Raw genomic sequence first — 17732 nt, 5'->3', positions numbered from 1 at the left:
GGAAGTTTATAACTTGCAGGCATGAAGACCCAGTGACATTATGGAACACTATTATTCTCTTTCGTCTCGGGTTATAAATTTATTTGAGACATCAAACTTTTCTTAATCCATCTTATAAGTGTTTGACATTCCGACCTATTAAATATGTAACAACATGGTGTTAACCCTTGAAAAAATGTAATTAGAGATGGATATAGTATCTATGTTGATTTTTCAACAATGCCTTTTAGTTAGCTAGTTGGAACGATGGCGCATAACCCGACTCCAACAAATATCGACGCGTTATTGCTTTTTATAACACTATTCACAGAAATCATGTAAACTTTCGAAAACTTTTGATTTAATTCCCTCAATAAAAATTTCAGTATAAAACACGTTCCATGTTGAATAACGTGGTCAGTGTGACTCGGGGGACACTGGGGAAATATCCTAGACATAATTAGTCCTGACGGTTGTTCAGCGTTTCTTTACCTTGGTGCAGACAGTGTATTTTATGTGTTTAGTATGGATTGATATGACCAAAAGGAGAGCCGCCATAAGCAAGAAAGCATTGATGGCACACAACGACTCAAAAATAAGTTTCTAATACATGTTTTGGTCACAATTCAGGTATATATTTAGACCGTTAATATATAAGACACCCTATTCAATATTGGGATGATTTCAACACATGTAATTTGTGTGCAAACAGGGACAACATTATTTGTCTTGCATATTTTACACAGTCTAAGTAAACTTATCCTCAGTACTTTTCGTCACACTCCACTACTGAGTCTAACAAAACCTTATGGGAGGTCGTGTCAGGTAACCGTTGAGACTGACCAATCAGAACACAGCTTACCAAATCGCGAAAGTGTACATTCGCACATACCTTTTGAACGAACGATTCCGAATGCTATTTAGCGTACGATCGCTTCCGGGTGATGCACACGGCGTACGTACTGCCATGACATCGGTGAGTAAACTGTCGCTGAAAATAGTGTTTTTGGCAATATTCAAGGATGTCATCTTTCGGAAATATTAGCTAATGGTAACCATGTCAACAGAAACCCCAAGGCGTATATACTGCAGGTCAAATAACTGTGTTTTATGCGGATTTCTGTTTGTGGAGAGATCTGTGTCAGTGGCTTGAATAGCTTGTAAGTCCCTCCGATCCCTATATAGTAGCCGATGTCTGATGGGTTAAATCTGTTTAACCGTCTCGCTATAGATTGGACGGCCATTTGCCGCTCAAAGGTTACCTGACGCGACCTTCTACTAGGTTTTGTTAGACTCAGTGGTGGAGTGTAACTAAATACACTGAGACTAAGTTTACTACGATTGATATTTTACATGTACTTCAAATCCTTGTGTTCAGGAGATGCGAGAAAAAACACTTTCAAATGCAGGACTCACCGATTGATTACAAACACAAAATCATACATGAAATACTACATTTTACTTTGAGAACACATGTCAAAGTTTATGACATGTATTTTCCAAACGTTACCCTCTACATTTTCATGAGCATGTGACGTATATTTGAACTTACCATGTTTTTAAAATGTAGCATGTTTAAAATTTTAAATCATGGCGAAATTTGCCTACACTCATCGACGACTGAAGAGATGGTGCAAATCAGGCTTGTGTCCATGCAAGTAGCAAAGATACTGTACGTCCAAAGGTCTGGCGATCCATCTTCAGTTGCTGGCGACCAAGTGCTCATTCTAAGTTGTAATGTCCAGAAGGGGTACACGCTAGTTTCAGATCCCTAGCTGTAAGTATTTATTGTTTTAGTCACGATACGGCTGAAATATTGCCAAAGTAACTTTCAATTTAAGCTCAGTCATTCATCCCCTAAGTCATGTTTAGTCATGGTCAAACGCGCAAATCAGACAGCAGGGTACATGTGTCAGGCTGCTTTTCCGACTGCTACCTCAAACTATTCCATCATTTGTATGGACATAATTCTTGATATCAGTGTATCAGTCTCCTTTATATACTCTCCCGAAACGCTTTGTCACACACATAATCATTAGAAATAATTACCCAATGATGAAACACATGATTCGTGATACCACTCCCCATGCACAATTTAAACAGACATCAGTCGCCCTTTCATTGCCAGTACAAAGCATTGTGCCATCATTAACAATGTCGATGTCCAGCACTCTTTGAAAATTGCTTCCCTCTGAAGTTCACTGAATTGAATTCCCATATCCAATAACATCCCGTAATATATTGTTGAGGACGTTTTTCAAGGCACGTGTCACACGGCTGAGTCATGTTGTCTTTTCCGTGGGAGTTATTACTGCCTGGTTGTTCGTTGCCTTTATTGAATTGCTCTTGTCATATATTTGAAGGCAGCAAAATATACCCTAAATGCGCACTGGTGTCCAAGAGATAATTGTGAGCCAAATCTCCAGACTGGTAACCCGAACCAACACTCTGTGACGCTGGATTTTGTACGTTTCTGACAGAGGATAAGGGAATCCCACTTATGCCTCAATCTTCTAAAGAAATCTTAGCAAAGTACATGCGCACTATGTATATAGCACATGCACGTCTTTATCTCTAACAAGGACTGTTATGATTATGTGTCAGTTCCATTAACGTGTTGTACACTTCTATTAAATAAATTCTATCCTAACTGTACTTGGACATGAAAGATATATGTTGCATGAGGGTTAAATATGTTTATTACGTGATAATACGTTAATGAGAACATTGTTTCCAGATCTGTGGGTAGAATTAAGTATTACAATTCATTGTATGAAATATTTCTTGAAATATATTTTGGAAGTACAATTTCGTCGGTTAATATTAAATAATCAAGACGCATCGCTAGGATATCATGAGTCAGGCAGTCAAAGATTTCATAAAGGAGTAATATTGTATTACTCATTACTTTGAAAACGAACTTTAAGAAAACGTAATTGCTAGCGATGTTGTAAAACGTCTGTATAATTTGTCCATTGTTCGTTTTATGCATGACAAAAGTGCCGTACTCCATCAATATTTTGTACATTTCAGGACGGACTTTATCAAAGCACTTCTTGAGGATTATGATAACAGAGTGACACCAACGTTTGATGAAGGTATTTATATTTGTTATGATTTCCTTTACCTGCAAGAAAACTTGCTACCCATCGAAGACTATTTATTTTCGATCATACCACAAACCGATCCGAATGTTCGTAATTAAAGAAAGTGATGAATTTTCAAGAGCTCTGTGCCATGTCGTCAGAGAGACAACGTTACCTTACCTTGAAAGCGTAAGAGTGACATACGCAGTTCGAACAAGCACCAGTACAGATGGCTTGTCCCTGTGAAAGACCCATGAAGGTCCCGGGGTAGAATAGGCCTTCAGCAACCCATGCCTGCCATAAAAGGCGACTAAGCTTGTCGTAAGAGGCGACTAACGGGATCGGGTGGTCAGGATCGCTGACTTGGTTGACACATGTCATCGGTTCCCAATTGCGCAGATCGATGTTCATGTTGTTGATCACTGGATTGTCTGGTCCAGACTCGATTATTTACAGACCGCCGCCATATAGCTGGAATATTGCTGAGTGCAGCGTAATAATAAACTCACTCACTCACCTCAGTGAAATTTAAGAGTGAAATATAGTCATCGTGCTACTGTTGACTGTGGAATTGCACCAGGCTCATTTTAATGCCAAATCCTAATATTCTATTGCAAGCTTATTACGTTCAAAATCAGCAGTAATAACTGATTTTAGGCGGTGTTAATCATGAAGTGAGGTATTCCCATGATTAAAATCACTCAACCACCTTGCAACTGTCCTGTATGATGGAGCTTGGTCCCCACACACAATGACCAATCTACACGGAGTTAGGTCGCATCATCAGAAAACTGTGATCTCATGAAAACAGAGAAGCGTCATATTGGATATGACGTCACAAAATTTAGTCAGATGATTAAAACCCATTCGAGGTTTTCCATACATGTTAAATGTGCGGGGTTTATATTTGATATATAGGTATGACAATGATGTTGCCATTATTTGTTGAACAGCCCTCGCAAAAACGCGTAAAACTAAAGTTTAACTCAATCACTCATCAGTACTGTTGGCACTTTGGCTGTCAATATACATGAGAAACATCGGGTTGTTATCATGGCCTTCAGCACAGCTGAGTATAGGTCAGCTAGTTCAAGGCGCGAAAGGCGGGCTGACTAAGCCGTCTTGCAAGGTATCCAGCGAGCAGGGAGGTGTCGGGATGACCACTGTGACTATGTTCCCCAGTCCACCCATGAATGGGTACCTCGTAAGGTATCTCATAAGTGATGGCCATCCATTGATCGTCGCAAAACAGAGCGCCTTTGAGCAGTTGTACTATATATGGCGCTATACAAATGTATGTATGTATGGATGCATGCATGCATGGATGCATGGGTCCATGAATAAAGTGCTGTAGACCCACTGATAGACTTCTGTGCTTGAAGAAACAATATCGCAGTCTAATAAAACCGGGATGTACTGGTGGAGAGAGACAGACAAAGCCAGCACAGATATAGCGTTGACAAACCATGAAACATACTGAATATGTCCTTGAAAAATGTGTTTCTGGTATGCGAATTGGGGCAAGAAGTTTCCTTTAGATACACACCAATTGATGAATTATGAAATCAGAACTCACCAATCGTAACGTTTCACAAATACTGATAATTTACATCATTAATGAGATAAATAATGAAACAGAGCCATCTGACTCAGGTTGGCATTCGTCAATCGTTGAATGTCATATTACCATGGTTTGTGTCAGATGACTGACCAAAGCGCCAAACTGTCTATCGCACCATTTGACATGAAACTAACTCATTATTATCTAGCTCCTATTGTCGGGATGTTTCCGGACTCCACGAAGCATACTCCTAATCAAACGTACAATATCAGCTTGCTTCAGTCCATCCAATTCTTCCTATTTCCATGACAAACTGTTGCCATAGTAAAATTGAAAAGAACAACCTCAAAAGCCCCAAAAGGCACATCTACATGGTATGGAGACACATCGACGCCAACGCCTAAGCCGACGGAAACTCAACAAAAACCAGTATATCTCCCGGCCCTTCGGAGGAGACATAATAATTATGTTTGAAGCCCAAACCCCACGTGAAGTTCACATTCAGAAAACTGTTGGGACAGGTTACGTCACTGGTTGTTGCATTGGTATTCCCAGTCAATATCAATATCTGCGTTACGAAAGACTTTGCGTGCAGTATGGGGCGTATGTTTGTTGTGTTCACAGTCCAGGACAACGTACCTGCATGAATGGCAGATTGTCTTGATCAAAACATGATTCCGATTCTGTATGGCAGGATGATGAACCACAGCCAGAAAATGCTCCCCAAAACATTACTTTGTCATTTGCAGTGCGGAATGACGTAACCTGACTTGTACGTCAACTTGGTATCGTGCAACGTTTGTTGAAACTGCATTATCGCACGACTACAGGGATCATTGGTGCAAAGGTGGTACACTTATGACGCCGATTTGTGAGATGTATAGTCGCTTTTATGGCGTTTTCCTGTTCAGTAATGTTTGTGTGCTGTCATTCCAATACACGTGCAATCCTGTTTGTTGTACTTCACGCAAACGGACCAAATTCGCATCGGTCGGCTTTGATATGTTAATCCGACTTGTCGGTGTCATTTTTTTTAATTTTGTATGGTACATTACCCACCCACTTGTGCCTGCACAAGCATCTTTGAAGCAAAAATATGAAAAATCTTTTCACAAAATATGAAAAAAGTGAAAATATTTTACACATATACTGTAAGCGAGTACTTTGCATACATCGGTTGTATAGAACCGCCTTGTGACAAGACCATTTTGCATTTCTAGGTACTCCAACTGAGGTTGATGTTTCACTTTTCATCAACAACATCGACTCCATAAGTGAACAGACAATGGTAAGATACAGTTTAAAGTAAGTTCCATTACAGTACTCTTCCACCTCTTGACATTTACGCTGCTATTTACACTATGGTTCTCTTTTACGGAATGATTATGTACCCAATTTCCGATCTCTCTTTCAGGAGTTTAGTTTGAATGCCTTCGTAGTCCAAGAATGGACAGACAAACGCTTGGAGTTCCTTGGCCTTATAGATGCTGAATATTTAGAGCTGGACACGAAACTAATGGACGGCGTGTGGGTACCTGATCTGTACTTCTCTAACGAGAAGCGAGCGTCCTTCCACTCTGTGACTGTACCCAACAGGATGCTACACTTGTATAGTGACGGACACGTAGTTTACAAACTAAGGTAGACATTGAATGTTCTAGAATACTATATACTACATCATGTGGACAAGAACTAGGTAAAGTTAACAGAGGACACTCTTTGTCACTTTGGGAACGTTGCGTTGTAGCGTGTGAAAGAGAGACTATATGAACCATTTTGCACCACGAGGCGAGATTACCCTGAGTCATTGGGGACGTGATTATTTTGGGTCATTATCATGGTGCCGGTTTGCATTGAGAACATGTTGGGCGTCTGTAGGTGTTGATGATTTTTGCGAAAGGTTAAGAGTATCTTGTGAAGAATTTCACTTTGATATTGTTTAACATTATCATAAAGAAACCCCACTGAGCTTATATTCTTTAAAAGTATATTCAGTCGTCATCTGACAAGAAGCTATGGCGTCCAGTTAAAAGCGAGTCCCTTTATATCAAGTTTACTTTACGGTGGGCATTTTCTCCAGTTTGAGAAAACAGCGGCCGTCATTACAATAGCACATGTGTTATCATTTCACCAATTACAGTCAGACAGTGTTATCAGTCAGTTCATGAAATGACTGAAATTTTGGCCCTGTGAGTTACACTATCTAATTTAAATGGTGTTTCGTTGATGATAGTTGATATATGATAAAAGAAAATATACATATTATATTTGAATGTATCTGAATGTCACATGTATGCGTCGACTGATAACAGTCTGAATGTCACATGTATGCGTCGACTGATAACAGTCTGAATGTTGCATGTATGCGTCGACTGATAACAGTCTGAATGTCACATGTATGCGTTGACTTGATATACCTGCATCCATAGGGTGTCTCTGACGGCATCCTGCCCAATGCAGTTACAGAAATACCCAATGGATTCTCAGATGTGCTCCCTGCTGGTTCAAAGCTGTGAGTACTTGTTGGAAACATTACATAATGTTACGAGTTACATTGCACGATGGTTAATCACTGGTAATTATTCTGTTTGGTCTGACTTCATTTGAACTGATACAAGCAATAAGCGCGGTACTGCTTAAGTCACTAAATATTTGTAACACATGGCCACAGCGGAAAACAATCTGCATGCTGTTGAGGTGATTTTCATTTGGTCTCCAGTTGCCTTTTCCAAGAGAAGTCTGATGTTCAAATGGAAGGATGAGGAGCCTGTCAAACGACGGATGAAACTACAGCTGCCTCAGTTTAGCTTGAGAGATATAGAAACCCGCAACTGTACAGACGAAGATGAAAATGGTACGTATGGCTACGACCAAGATAAGCAGTGTTAACGTTGTTTTGACTAATTTTAGGTCTTAATTTTGCATTTCAAATAAATCACAAGAAGCACGTGTTGAAAGGCGAGTCTGTTATATGATTCCCAACCAATATATGAAACAGCGCGATGACTTACTCTTTCAAGAAAGACAGATCATTAACAGGAACAAATTTTGCTGATATTCATACAAAATGAATGTTTTCCAATTAGCAATGTTTCATGTCGGCATGCACCAGGAATGATTTGTGAATGTAGAATAAGTAAATACCGAACATGTTGGAGAACACAATCACGGCCAAACACACCTACATGAAATGAAGATGCAACATGAACTTTAGTCGTAGGAAAACGGGTTTTCATTTGTCTCTTATTACAAATGTACAGCAAGTGAATAGCCTGGCTTTTCATCACTGAACGTTATCAGACGCCGGGGTCAACAAGTGATCTACACAAATCCGCTCAACCACGTGTCACAACTTCAGTGCAGGAAAGGTTCATATGGGTTCGTGATCGACTCAACCTGGCCAGATACAGCTACAGCAATACCATGATTGTGTAGGATGTAGCCCGCGAACAGTTCGAAGAGTCACTCTAACGGATTATTCAGCATCGTTGTCTTTAACGTCAAGGACACGGAGTGTGGTGAAAACTGCAGCTTCTCCGTATAGTCTGATGACGTCGTAGGGAATTCTACCCTAAAAACGGCATACAGGAAGTGGCCAGGCATTCCCTAGCGTTCTGGACGACTCAAGGTGACGTCGTGAAGACCTAGGTACTATTGAGGCTCACTCGACGACAACCAGTCGCCGCAAAGCATCGCGAAGCATCACTAATGAGCCCAGAGAAATTTTGATAAGCATACAATGATAAATGCATTGTATATCCCAAGTTTGAAAAGAAATTTCAACCCTGCTTGTACACGTGTTTCTGTATTCTACATACGAAATCAAATATATCTTGGAAGCACATGTGTAAAAACGTACCAGTAACTTTAACTGAACTCGTATACCTGTGCTACTTGTCATTACGTCAGTGGTCACATGCAACACCTTTGTACTTGTGCATCTCTAAAAACTGCATGGAGCACACGTATCGAAAACTTTTTACGTCAGTTTGGCACGCTTAATTTGATGGTTCAAACCCTTCAACGGCAAATGAACGGCGCATCAGACCTTTTGGGTGATCCGTGGGAGAATGTTTTAACGTCACTTTCCACTGGTCCCAAAGCAATGTCGTGACTCTGTGAGAGCAGTAATAAGATTCCCGATGGTCCACGCGTTTCAACGTCAAGACAGAACATTTTCAATTTAGATGCGGGTAAACCATTTCCGGCAAAGGTTCCAGACTGCAATTACCACTCCTCATGCCATTCAAATACATCTCGAAACAACCAGGAACCGAATACGTCTTTACGGGATACGCCACCCCGTAGTTCCGTCATCCCGTCCTCGTCACCGCCTTGTCCCTTCCCTTTCCTGACAAAAACGTCAAAGCAGAGGTTTGCCGAAATCATGCTGTCAACCTCGGTTGTGGCGGATTGATATTTTTACAGATTAGTACCGATTTACCGCCTCTACTGATGATTGTTATGCTCAAGTCTGAATGTCAATGAGAACAATCCTTTCGTGCCGGGGCTCATGTTAATTTGAGATCGGGCCAGAGAACATGTTCAGTTGTTGTTCAGAGATATCAGGTGTGGGCTCAGATTCTCGGACCGTATCTTCAAACTCATGGCCAAGGATTGCCATTCAAACAGTAAAACGCCCTTCACACGCTTGGGTTACTATGGCTTTTCTACTGCAGCGCAATGTTCAGGTATTGCATTGATTTATAAATTCATTATATGAAATTTACAAGGAACTTTGCCAGAGCAGATGCTACGTTTTCTTTACAGCAGGTTGAGATCAAATGTTATTGCAGGTTTCCACTTTCGTAGCCACGAAAATACATTCCTCCTATTCCAGCGTCTGGTACAACACCTGGCGGAAGTTTCTGACAATACAACTTTACACACAAGTGCACAACATTTCCCGTAGAATTAATGTAAAAAATATCGTTTTCTTCGAAAAGATGAAACCTCGTGTCAGCGCGTCAATTCCATTTTGTTGCGTTCAGTATTAACCGTCTTCAAAACATCTCGATGCGAATATGTTACATTATTCATAATGGAAATCGATGTCCGGTCCTGAAAAATGTGTCAGTGTTCTTATTGATAGGTCTGTCTTAAGATTTTCTTTGTAAATTTGGATTCTCTCTGCATGCCTTAATAAACAGCTTTTTTAGAAAAAATACACTGGAAGATGTATTGTTCCTCTGGTAAAACTGACGACGAAGGCACTTATTACCAGTCCCTCAGGCTTTCTCTCCCTGCCGAAACAAACATTTAAAATGCACTGATACCCCACAAACGATATATAATGTACTTCATTCTAATAATGCTGATATTATTAAAACAGTTGCCATAAACTGTTCATAAAGGATATTATGTCCATCCGTTAATCACATGTAAAACCGTCACATGTCCTGTAGCTGTACCTGAGCAACTTCAATTGTACTCTGGGTCAATAGGGATTAACTATTGAACAGAACCCGTCTGTCTGTCTGTTACGTCCTTATTTGTAAATAATGTATTTTGACATAGCTTGACCAGTCTCAGTCTTACGCGATCAAAAACGTCAGGTGGTTGACTTTATTCTATTTTTATTCCGTTCAACGAGGTCAGAATTTCTCGTATATGTGCAGACTGTCCTAATGTGAAGGGTTTTAATGTTGGTTTAAAGTATTCACGGCCTCATTAAAACTGCAATCACATTAAGGACATTGTGAAGGTTTTCCTATTCAATTTCCTCCACCAGCCTTGGAAAATAATCCGTCCACCATTTAGTACAAAGAAACACGTCCAAGAGATAATGTCAGCTAGGGAGCAATACAGACTGTGCCGGACAGGCACTGCTAGCTGAGCGTTACGTCTTGTACGCCGGTGAACATCCTGTTTTTGAAATAAAACTAGATATAGATGTCGTTCCAAATGCAATGAATTTCCTACTCTGTTACAATTTGTGTTTCTTATGAGTTCCAAGGTCTATGGGAGTAAACATATGCCTGTCGTTCCTTTAGGATCATAACGTACAATTTTTGCTCTTCGTCTTCCGAGTCGATAGCTCTTGCATGTTATACTGTACAAATGAAATATTATTTCTCTTTGGAACCAAAAAAAATATCAAGGTTATTTTTTCGAAGAGATGAAAACGATTCCTCAAAGAAGCACACAATCACTCACTGCTGTTAATCACATTACACATGTACATTAAGATATGCATAATCGTATTAGTAGCAAATAAATTTCATTAGGAACAATACATTGTCACATGTTTCCTACAGTAGACACACGGCTTAAGAGATTTCTGGCAATCGCGTAATTTAATCCAAAATCTTGATATATTTTATTGATATTGATCGGTAATGTAATCACTACATTACAACAACAAAAAAATTGTGTTCGGCTTGAAGTGTTGTCAGAAGCTCCTGTTCCCAAGTTACCTGTTACGGTGAACCTGATTATTTTTTATGGTGGAGGCAGCCTAGAATTCCCAGCCACCTATTGTCTCCCTTACTGGAGGTTTGCTCTTCATACGTCTGCACTTGGGTAAAGACAACCCCTCTGGGAAATCAACATGCATAAGTCACAGAGACGCTTCAGATTAAAACCAGAGCACTATGTTGGCAATGTTTACATCATTCAGGCTCGAAATGGATCAAGTGGCAAAAAAATGGCACGCGGAGTTGTGATGTTTTCACTTTATTGCGACCCTATCATAATATGCCAAATAGAATTTTGCGCTTAGAGCCATTTTACATGAATTGAAATACAACACTAATGAACTGATAATATCCATCACGTCATATGAAATCAGTGCTCTTCAGAAAGGTGGTAATTAATTCATTTACATACATATTATGTAACACTATGACGTGATACTGTCGTGGCTTTGAATGCTTTTGATTTAACTTTCGCTTACATTAAGACAGGAAGTATTCAAGATGATGTTCTGTACCAAATGAGACCACTTCGAAACATTAATAATGTGACAAAGTGAGATGTGAGACTTGAACCTGTTGAACGTTCATTTGACATACGTCCAGTATACAGTGTTAATCAATAGTCAACAATCTGACAGCTCAACGAAATTTTAATGAGTATTGTATTTTGATTCCAGGTAATTTCACGTGTATAGCCGTTGACTTCCTTCTGCACAGGAACATTGGTTTCTATATGATACAGATCTACATTCCCAGCATGCTCATCGTTCTGCTGTCCTGGGTATCTTTCTGGCTTAATGTGGACGCTGTGCCCGCACGCATCTCTCTCGGTATTCTAACTGTCCTTACCATGACGACACAGAAGTCTATGGCCATTTCATCTCTACCCCGAGTTTCCTATGTGAAAGCGATCGATGTGTGGATGGCAGCTTGTCTTTGCTTTGTTTTTGCGTCTTTGCTAGAATTTGCTCTGGTAAATGTCATGGACAGACGACAGGTGAAACGCCGTCAAGCGCCAAAGGACATCTCTCTGGACATTGTGGAAAAGTCCCCACTGAGGGTAAAAAACAAAAATTATTTTTGTAATCATAACTGTCCCTCAATTTGCTTCAAGTATGTTTCGTTGTCCTCTGGTGAAGGTTTAAATTTGGGCGTATTTGGGCTTCGTTAATTGCTATATTACAAACAGCTCATTTTCAATGGTGTCCAACTGGTTCTTATATCTGAAAGGTATGTGTATAACTTTGTTGCAGCATGGAAACAGTGAACCAATATCCAAGTGGATTCAAGATCCCTCGGGGGCTGCTAGAGCGAAGAATGTGGACAATGTGTCGCGTGTGTTTTTTCCTGGCGCTTTCATCGTCTTCTGTGCTGTATACTGGATGGCCTATAGCTTGTAGATAACCATATAGTACAACTAGAGGCAAGTTAAACGACACGTGATGCCTCGGCCAGTAGTATCATCAAATGTAATGCGGATGTTTTTTTGCAATATTTCACTTTGTTTGCACTTAGAAAATACTGATACAATTCTAAATTGCATTTCATGACAGATTGTTGGTGCAAGCATTTATTTATGAAAAACGGAAGCAACTGTGGGTTTGCCATTACACATGGCTTTCTTGCACTTGCACTGCTCTATTTTGTTTTCAGTTTAGCTCGAAACACCTGGGTTATTTGCCCTTTCTGAAAATAATTTTACCTGCATCCCAGTTTCGATTTTGGCACTAGTTTTTCAGATAAATGGATATGTCGTTTTTTTCTTATAATAACATCATCCTGAAACATGATAGTAATTGCACCAGCACTTTAAACATACACATCATGGCCAAATTCCACGCTGCCAAAGGCTTTCGTACTGGCTTCAGCATCACGTACTAGTATTCCCCTGTGACCTTATGTCAATCGTGAGAGACATAGACATTTTGTGCACATATAATGGAACATTTGATGCCGCCAAATGTCATAACAATGTCAACTCTAAGTGCGTTTCTTTCAATTCACGTCACCGCCATAGCATAATGAATGACACCATGTTCCTCTGCCATAACAGTAATGCCCACCATGTACACATGGAAGAAAGTATCGCAACACCTCTCATGTCTGAACCTATATAGACCATTTATGTTCATAGAATAATTGTTTGTTTGTATGATTGTTTGGACATTTCGGATTTTCGATTCTGTGTGCATGCGAATATCCGTCATTAAGCAAATACTCGTATCATGTTTCAGTAAACTGTTCTGTCCGCCCGACAACATGGAAAATTATGTAATTGGGGGTTCATTGTAAGAGATGTTGTTTGTCATCAGTGAAGTATCATCAACAAGCTAATGACGCGGAGGACGCTCAGCGTTCAGGTCCATCATGAGTGGCGACTCTTAAAGAGGTTAGATCAGTGCTTCCGTCGTTCTTGCAACAGAACAAAACGGTCCGAAATCGACGGAGTATAGAGCCAGACAACCAATTAGACCTCTGTACCTATCCACAAAACACAAAGCGACACGACTAGCTTGGATTTAAAGTCACTGGGAAGGGTCACCTGGTCAGACGAATACCAGTTTCCTCCTTTCACGCAAGGGGTCGTTGATGGTGTCGGGGTTCCTCTCTTGTGACCATAAATTTGACTTTGTGACGATCAGACAAGATCTGAATGGACAACGGCACATCACGAACTTCCTAAATAAGGTTCCCCAACCACCTCTCAATCACGGTCCTGTGCACAGAAGGCCAGTTGCCATGGGCGTCAATGCTAGTTCACATTACATGTAGGGTGATTTCGTTCAAGAGTCGACAACAACTGCCCACTGGGAATCCAAATCTCAATCCCACAGAGCATGATTGAGAGATTATGTGTCACAAATATGCCACAGAGATCCTCGAGTATTGAAACAGGCAGTCAAGCAAGAATGGAACCCAACACCTCATATTCAACGTCTGATACAGGCGACGATGAGTGGTCAGTGATATCGTTGCAGTTGGCGGAGGTTACAACAGATATTGTCTTTGAGCTGGGGTATTAATATTTGTGCGAGTTCTTGAGGATTGTCTGCCAGAATTGTGTAAACGTTAACTCCAAACGACGATAGTTAACTGTGCTACAAAATAAGTCATTTTTACCCTTTTTGAATAATAATTTTTTTTCTGAATAAAATACAGTTTATCGCTTAGGTTCACCATATAATTATAACTTTGATGTCGGCTCATCCTGACAGTAAGTTAAACTACGGTTTAATAAAGTAACATTTACTATAGGGTTAACCGTGGCATATTGATACCATGAAAAATATGGGATGTACTGTTTCCATGTCTACAGATCAATTTTATAAAAACATTCTGAAGGAAAGTGTTCTATATCTTTTTTTAACTTGAACATGTGGAACATTCGTGGCGGTCTGCCGCAAGCCACGTTTTGCTATAATTGCCTGTTCACAAGTTCCGCTACGAGGAGATAAATCGAACATATTTCTGAGCTGCATGTGGTATGTTATCATGTGTACCACACAATACTACATACGCATACGCATACGCATACGCATACGCATACTACATACACATACTACATACACATACACATACACATACTACATACACATATTCAGATACGCATTTGCTGGAGAAGGTGTTTGTCGATAACACTGCTGCCTGCCAGAGTGAGTGAGTTTATTGGCTATAATTCGAATACAGTTTTGCCAGCAAAAGACATGAACATAGACTGGAAAGGTGAATACTGCGAACGTATAAAGAGCAAAACTGTAAACACGTTAACAGATAGTAACCTGTCAAACTCATACCAGTAACAATGAGGATTTACAGTACCTCTGCCACCAGGAGATTACTGTTACATATGTGGCTTACCTGCCGACTAGTGTATATCAGTGAAGTTCGCAAGAATTCGACACTAAAACAGAGACGCATACTTACACTTCGAACCACGTTGAACGTAATCCGTTCTGAGAACAGAGCAATTGTCCGCTTCTTTACGGCATTCCAAAGCAACACCACAATCTGAGATATGATTATATACAACCAATATGAGGGAGCAACCTACATCTTCAATCAAGATTGGTCCAACAATCCCAACAGCCCTTGTATATTTGGACTCTTTCAGAACAAATTGTTTATACCTTGGGGTAGGTGAATATACACAGTCAAGCTGGAAACAGAATTAGATATTCTGTCAACTATACTATCCAACAAAAGTGGGCGATATTCCATTTTGGGGTGATGTTACTTGGAAGCCAAATGATGATATATGAATGCATAGGGATTTAGAAAATGATTATTCCGTTCATGACGTATTGTGAATTTGAGCAAGTTTTTATAATGTGCAAGTGAATATGGTAGGAGTAAAACTTGATATTTACAGTAACACTTGTCAGTATGTTGTACATCTCAGAGATACAACCAGACTGAAAGTTGCTCTGATTTTAATACTCAGTTTAAAACTTGGTTAGACGTTGCTTTTGGGCATGGAACCTCTGTCAAGACTGGGATTGTCAAGTGAGGTGTCAAATGACAGAGCATTTCGTTTCCGAGTCGGTAATTATAGTCCTTTTTGACTCGAAAGCGGACCGATGAAGTACAGTCCAACTCGAAAACTAACAAATATAAAATGCTCAATGAAACGCTCATCATTATCAAAACATCAGACCAACCCTAAAAATGAAAAATTTGTTGAACAAACCATCGTTCAAATATTGACACAGTTTACTGTTTTGACGACGGAGAAGTGTAAAGAAAGTGACAGCCAGGTGTTGGAGAAGCACGTGCACAGGTGCCCACAAGGTTATTGGTTCATTAGCTTATATTGTGCCGTTTCCATCCTTTCTCGCACACCTCATAGGGTCGTTCCAGCAAAGCGACTATAGTACGAAACCGTGGTCACATTCCTTCTGAAAAAGATGACTTCCCAAGGGATACACCTGTCAGAGTGAGTGGATATACGATTCATACTCGCCTACAAAGATATAATAGACGATCACGGTTGACGGTCTGTCACATCATGTCATTTGTGTCAAGAACGGCGGACCAGGCGTCGTTGGTGGACGAGGTTAACTTTGGACTTTCTTGACAAGCCCAACAATGTGGCGTGGATAAAATGAGTGTTTTCATAGGAGTGACGTTGGCTCAGTAATGATGTTGAGTGGGTGTGCCTTGACTTTACATGTCCTTAACGGACGTGACTGTGGGTAGTCCTGTCATGACAACATCTTTGAGGTATACGTGGTGCTATCTGCGCGCCGTCATCAGATTCTATGTTTCAACATCAATAACCACCGACCATTCTCCACGAACTTGGTGCTGCTCTACAGGAAGTCTTGGGGGGTAATAGTCCAACCTCATATTGTATGTGTGTTTAGAAGTATGATTCATCGAGTCCAGAATCGTCAGATTTACTTTTCATGGTAAATGACGTAATTGACAGTAGACTGACTTGGTCGATTATCTGACCAAATGTATGGTCATCTAAAGTTCAACAACTGAAACATTAGATGTAAATCTCAGTCAGATATCCCTGTACACTATTCAACTATTTAATTCCTTAAAGACATAACGTGTAATTAGACTCTTTCAATTTCCCCTTTCGGCGATTCTTTTCGTTTCGATCATCACAGGCTCTCGTGCCGTTGCAAGGATTAAAGATTTTCAAATAAATGTTTTTGAGATGATCCACGACTCGAAATGCTTCACAGTACAATATGTGTATTTTAGTGTACCGGAAGCATTTCGAATTAGGGGTCATCTCAAAAATGGTTTTAAATCTTTAAGCCTAGCAAAGGCAGGAGGGTTTGTGTGATTAATCTCCATCTGAGACCGAGAAAATATCACTTTGTCTTGCCTTCTATGTAGTACAGCGTATCATGTTTTTGTTGTTCTCAATGTAAGCTTGAAATTAAAGTCAGGTGCATATATATTTACTGCGGAATTAAATTACATAATTTATCTGCTCTATCTCAGCGCTTCCTTTAACCATTGTTGGGAAAAAAACTAAAAGAATCATATATGTTAACTATGTTTATAGAGTCGAGTTCTGGGGTAACAGTGATCAGTAAATTTCAACAGACATTTCTACAAATGTAGCATTCTACTTCAATTTCTCATTTACTATTGCCCGATACTTGATCTGCAGTACAGTGTACATAGGGTTCATTGACGTATATACAAAATGAGGTCCCTCGCCAAGAAGAGCAGTATCCTTAGCATTGTCCTTGTCAACTTGTACTCAGCAGAAATTACACAAAGGGCCACCAAGGGACTTCTCGTGATTACGGTGATTCACGGTGATTCAGACAAAAAGTATGCTTGGATGTCTTTCTACTTTCCATGTTCCTTGACTGAGTGAGTTTAGTTGTATTCTCAACCAAGTCCGCGAGCCTGATCCTGACTACAAAGCTCCGATTTCTCGAAACAAACTTAACTTTTTACTCAGATTTCAAACTGGGTTTGACAGTGTCATACAGCTGGAAACTGTTAAGTGTCCGATGATTAACAGTCATCTGACGCTCATCTGATTGCCCTCTGCAGTCTGTCCGACGCGCCGGATACTCGCCCATGGCTAATTCGATTCTCATCGGAGAGTAACATGATATTTAGCACCGTCCGATTGTTATCCGTTGTGACGTCGGAATATAATCAGTTATTTACTCAACTGCCAGCAAGAGCTCTCCGGGCATTAGTATCACCCTA

The 17732-nt window shown here is 40.1% G+C and overlaps 1 protein-coding gene across 1 annotated transcript in view; it reads left to right on the top strand.

Annotated features, from left to right (window-relative positions):
- LOC137272812 (glycine receptor subunit alpha-2-like) overlaps positions 1-14385 on the top strand; it is a 34959-nt gene extending 20574 nt beyond the window's left edge. The window contains exons 3-9 of the mRNA XM_067805214.1: positions 3013-3077; positions 5847-5914; positions 6041-6267; positions 7056-7138; positions 7346-7480; positions 11720-12102; positions 12296-14385. Of these exons, the coding sequence (XP_067661315.1) occupies positions 3013-3077; positions 5847-5914; positions 6041-6267; positions 7056-7138; positions 7346-7480; positions 11720-12102; positions 12296-12442 (1108 nt within the window). The 3' untranslated portion in view covers positions 12443-14385. The remainder of the gene's footprint in view (positions 1-3012; positions 3078-5846; positions 5915-6040; positions 6268-7055; positions 7139-7345; positions 7481-11719; positions 12103-12295) is intronic.
- The last annotated feature ends 3347 nt before the right edge of the window (positions 14386-17732 follow it).

This window comes from Haliotis asinina, chromosome 2, assembly GCF_037392515.1.
Source record: "Haliotis asinina isolate JCU_RB_2024 chromosome 2, JCU_Hal_asi_v2, whole genome shotgun sequence".
NCBI lineage: Eukaryota > Metazoa > Mollusca > Gastropoda > Lepetellida > Haliotidae > Haliotis > Haliotis asinina.
Note: the sequence above shows the minus strand (reverse complement) of the source record. Positions and strands in the feature narration are given on the sequence as shown.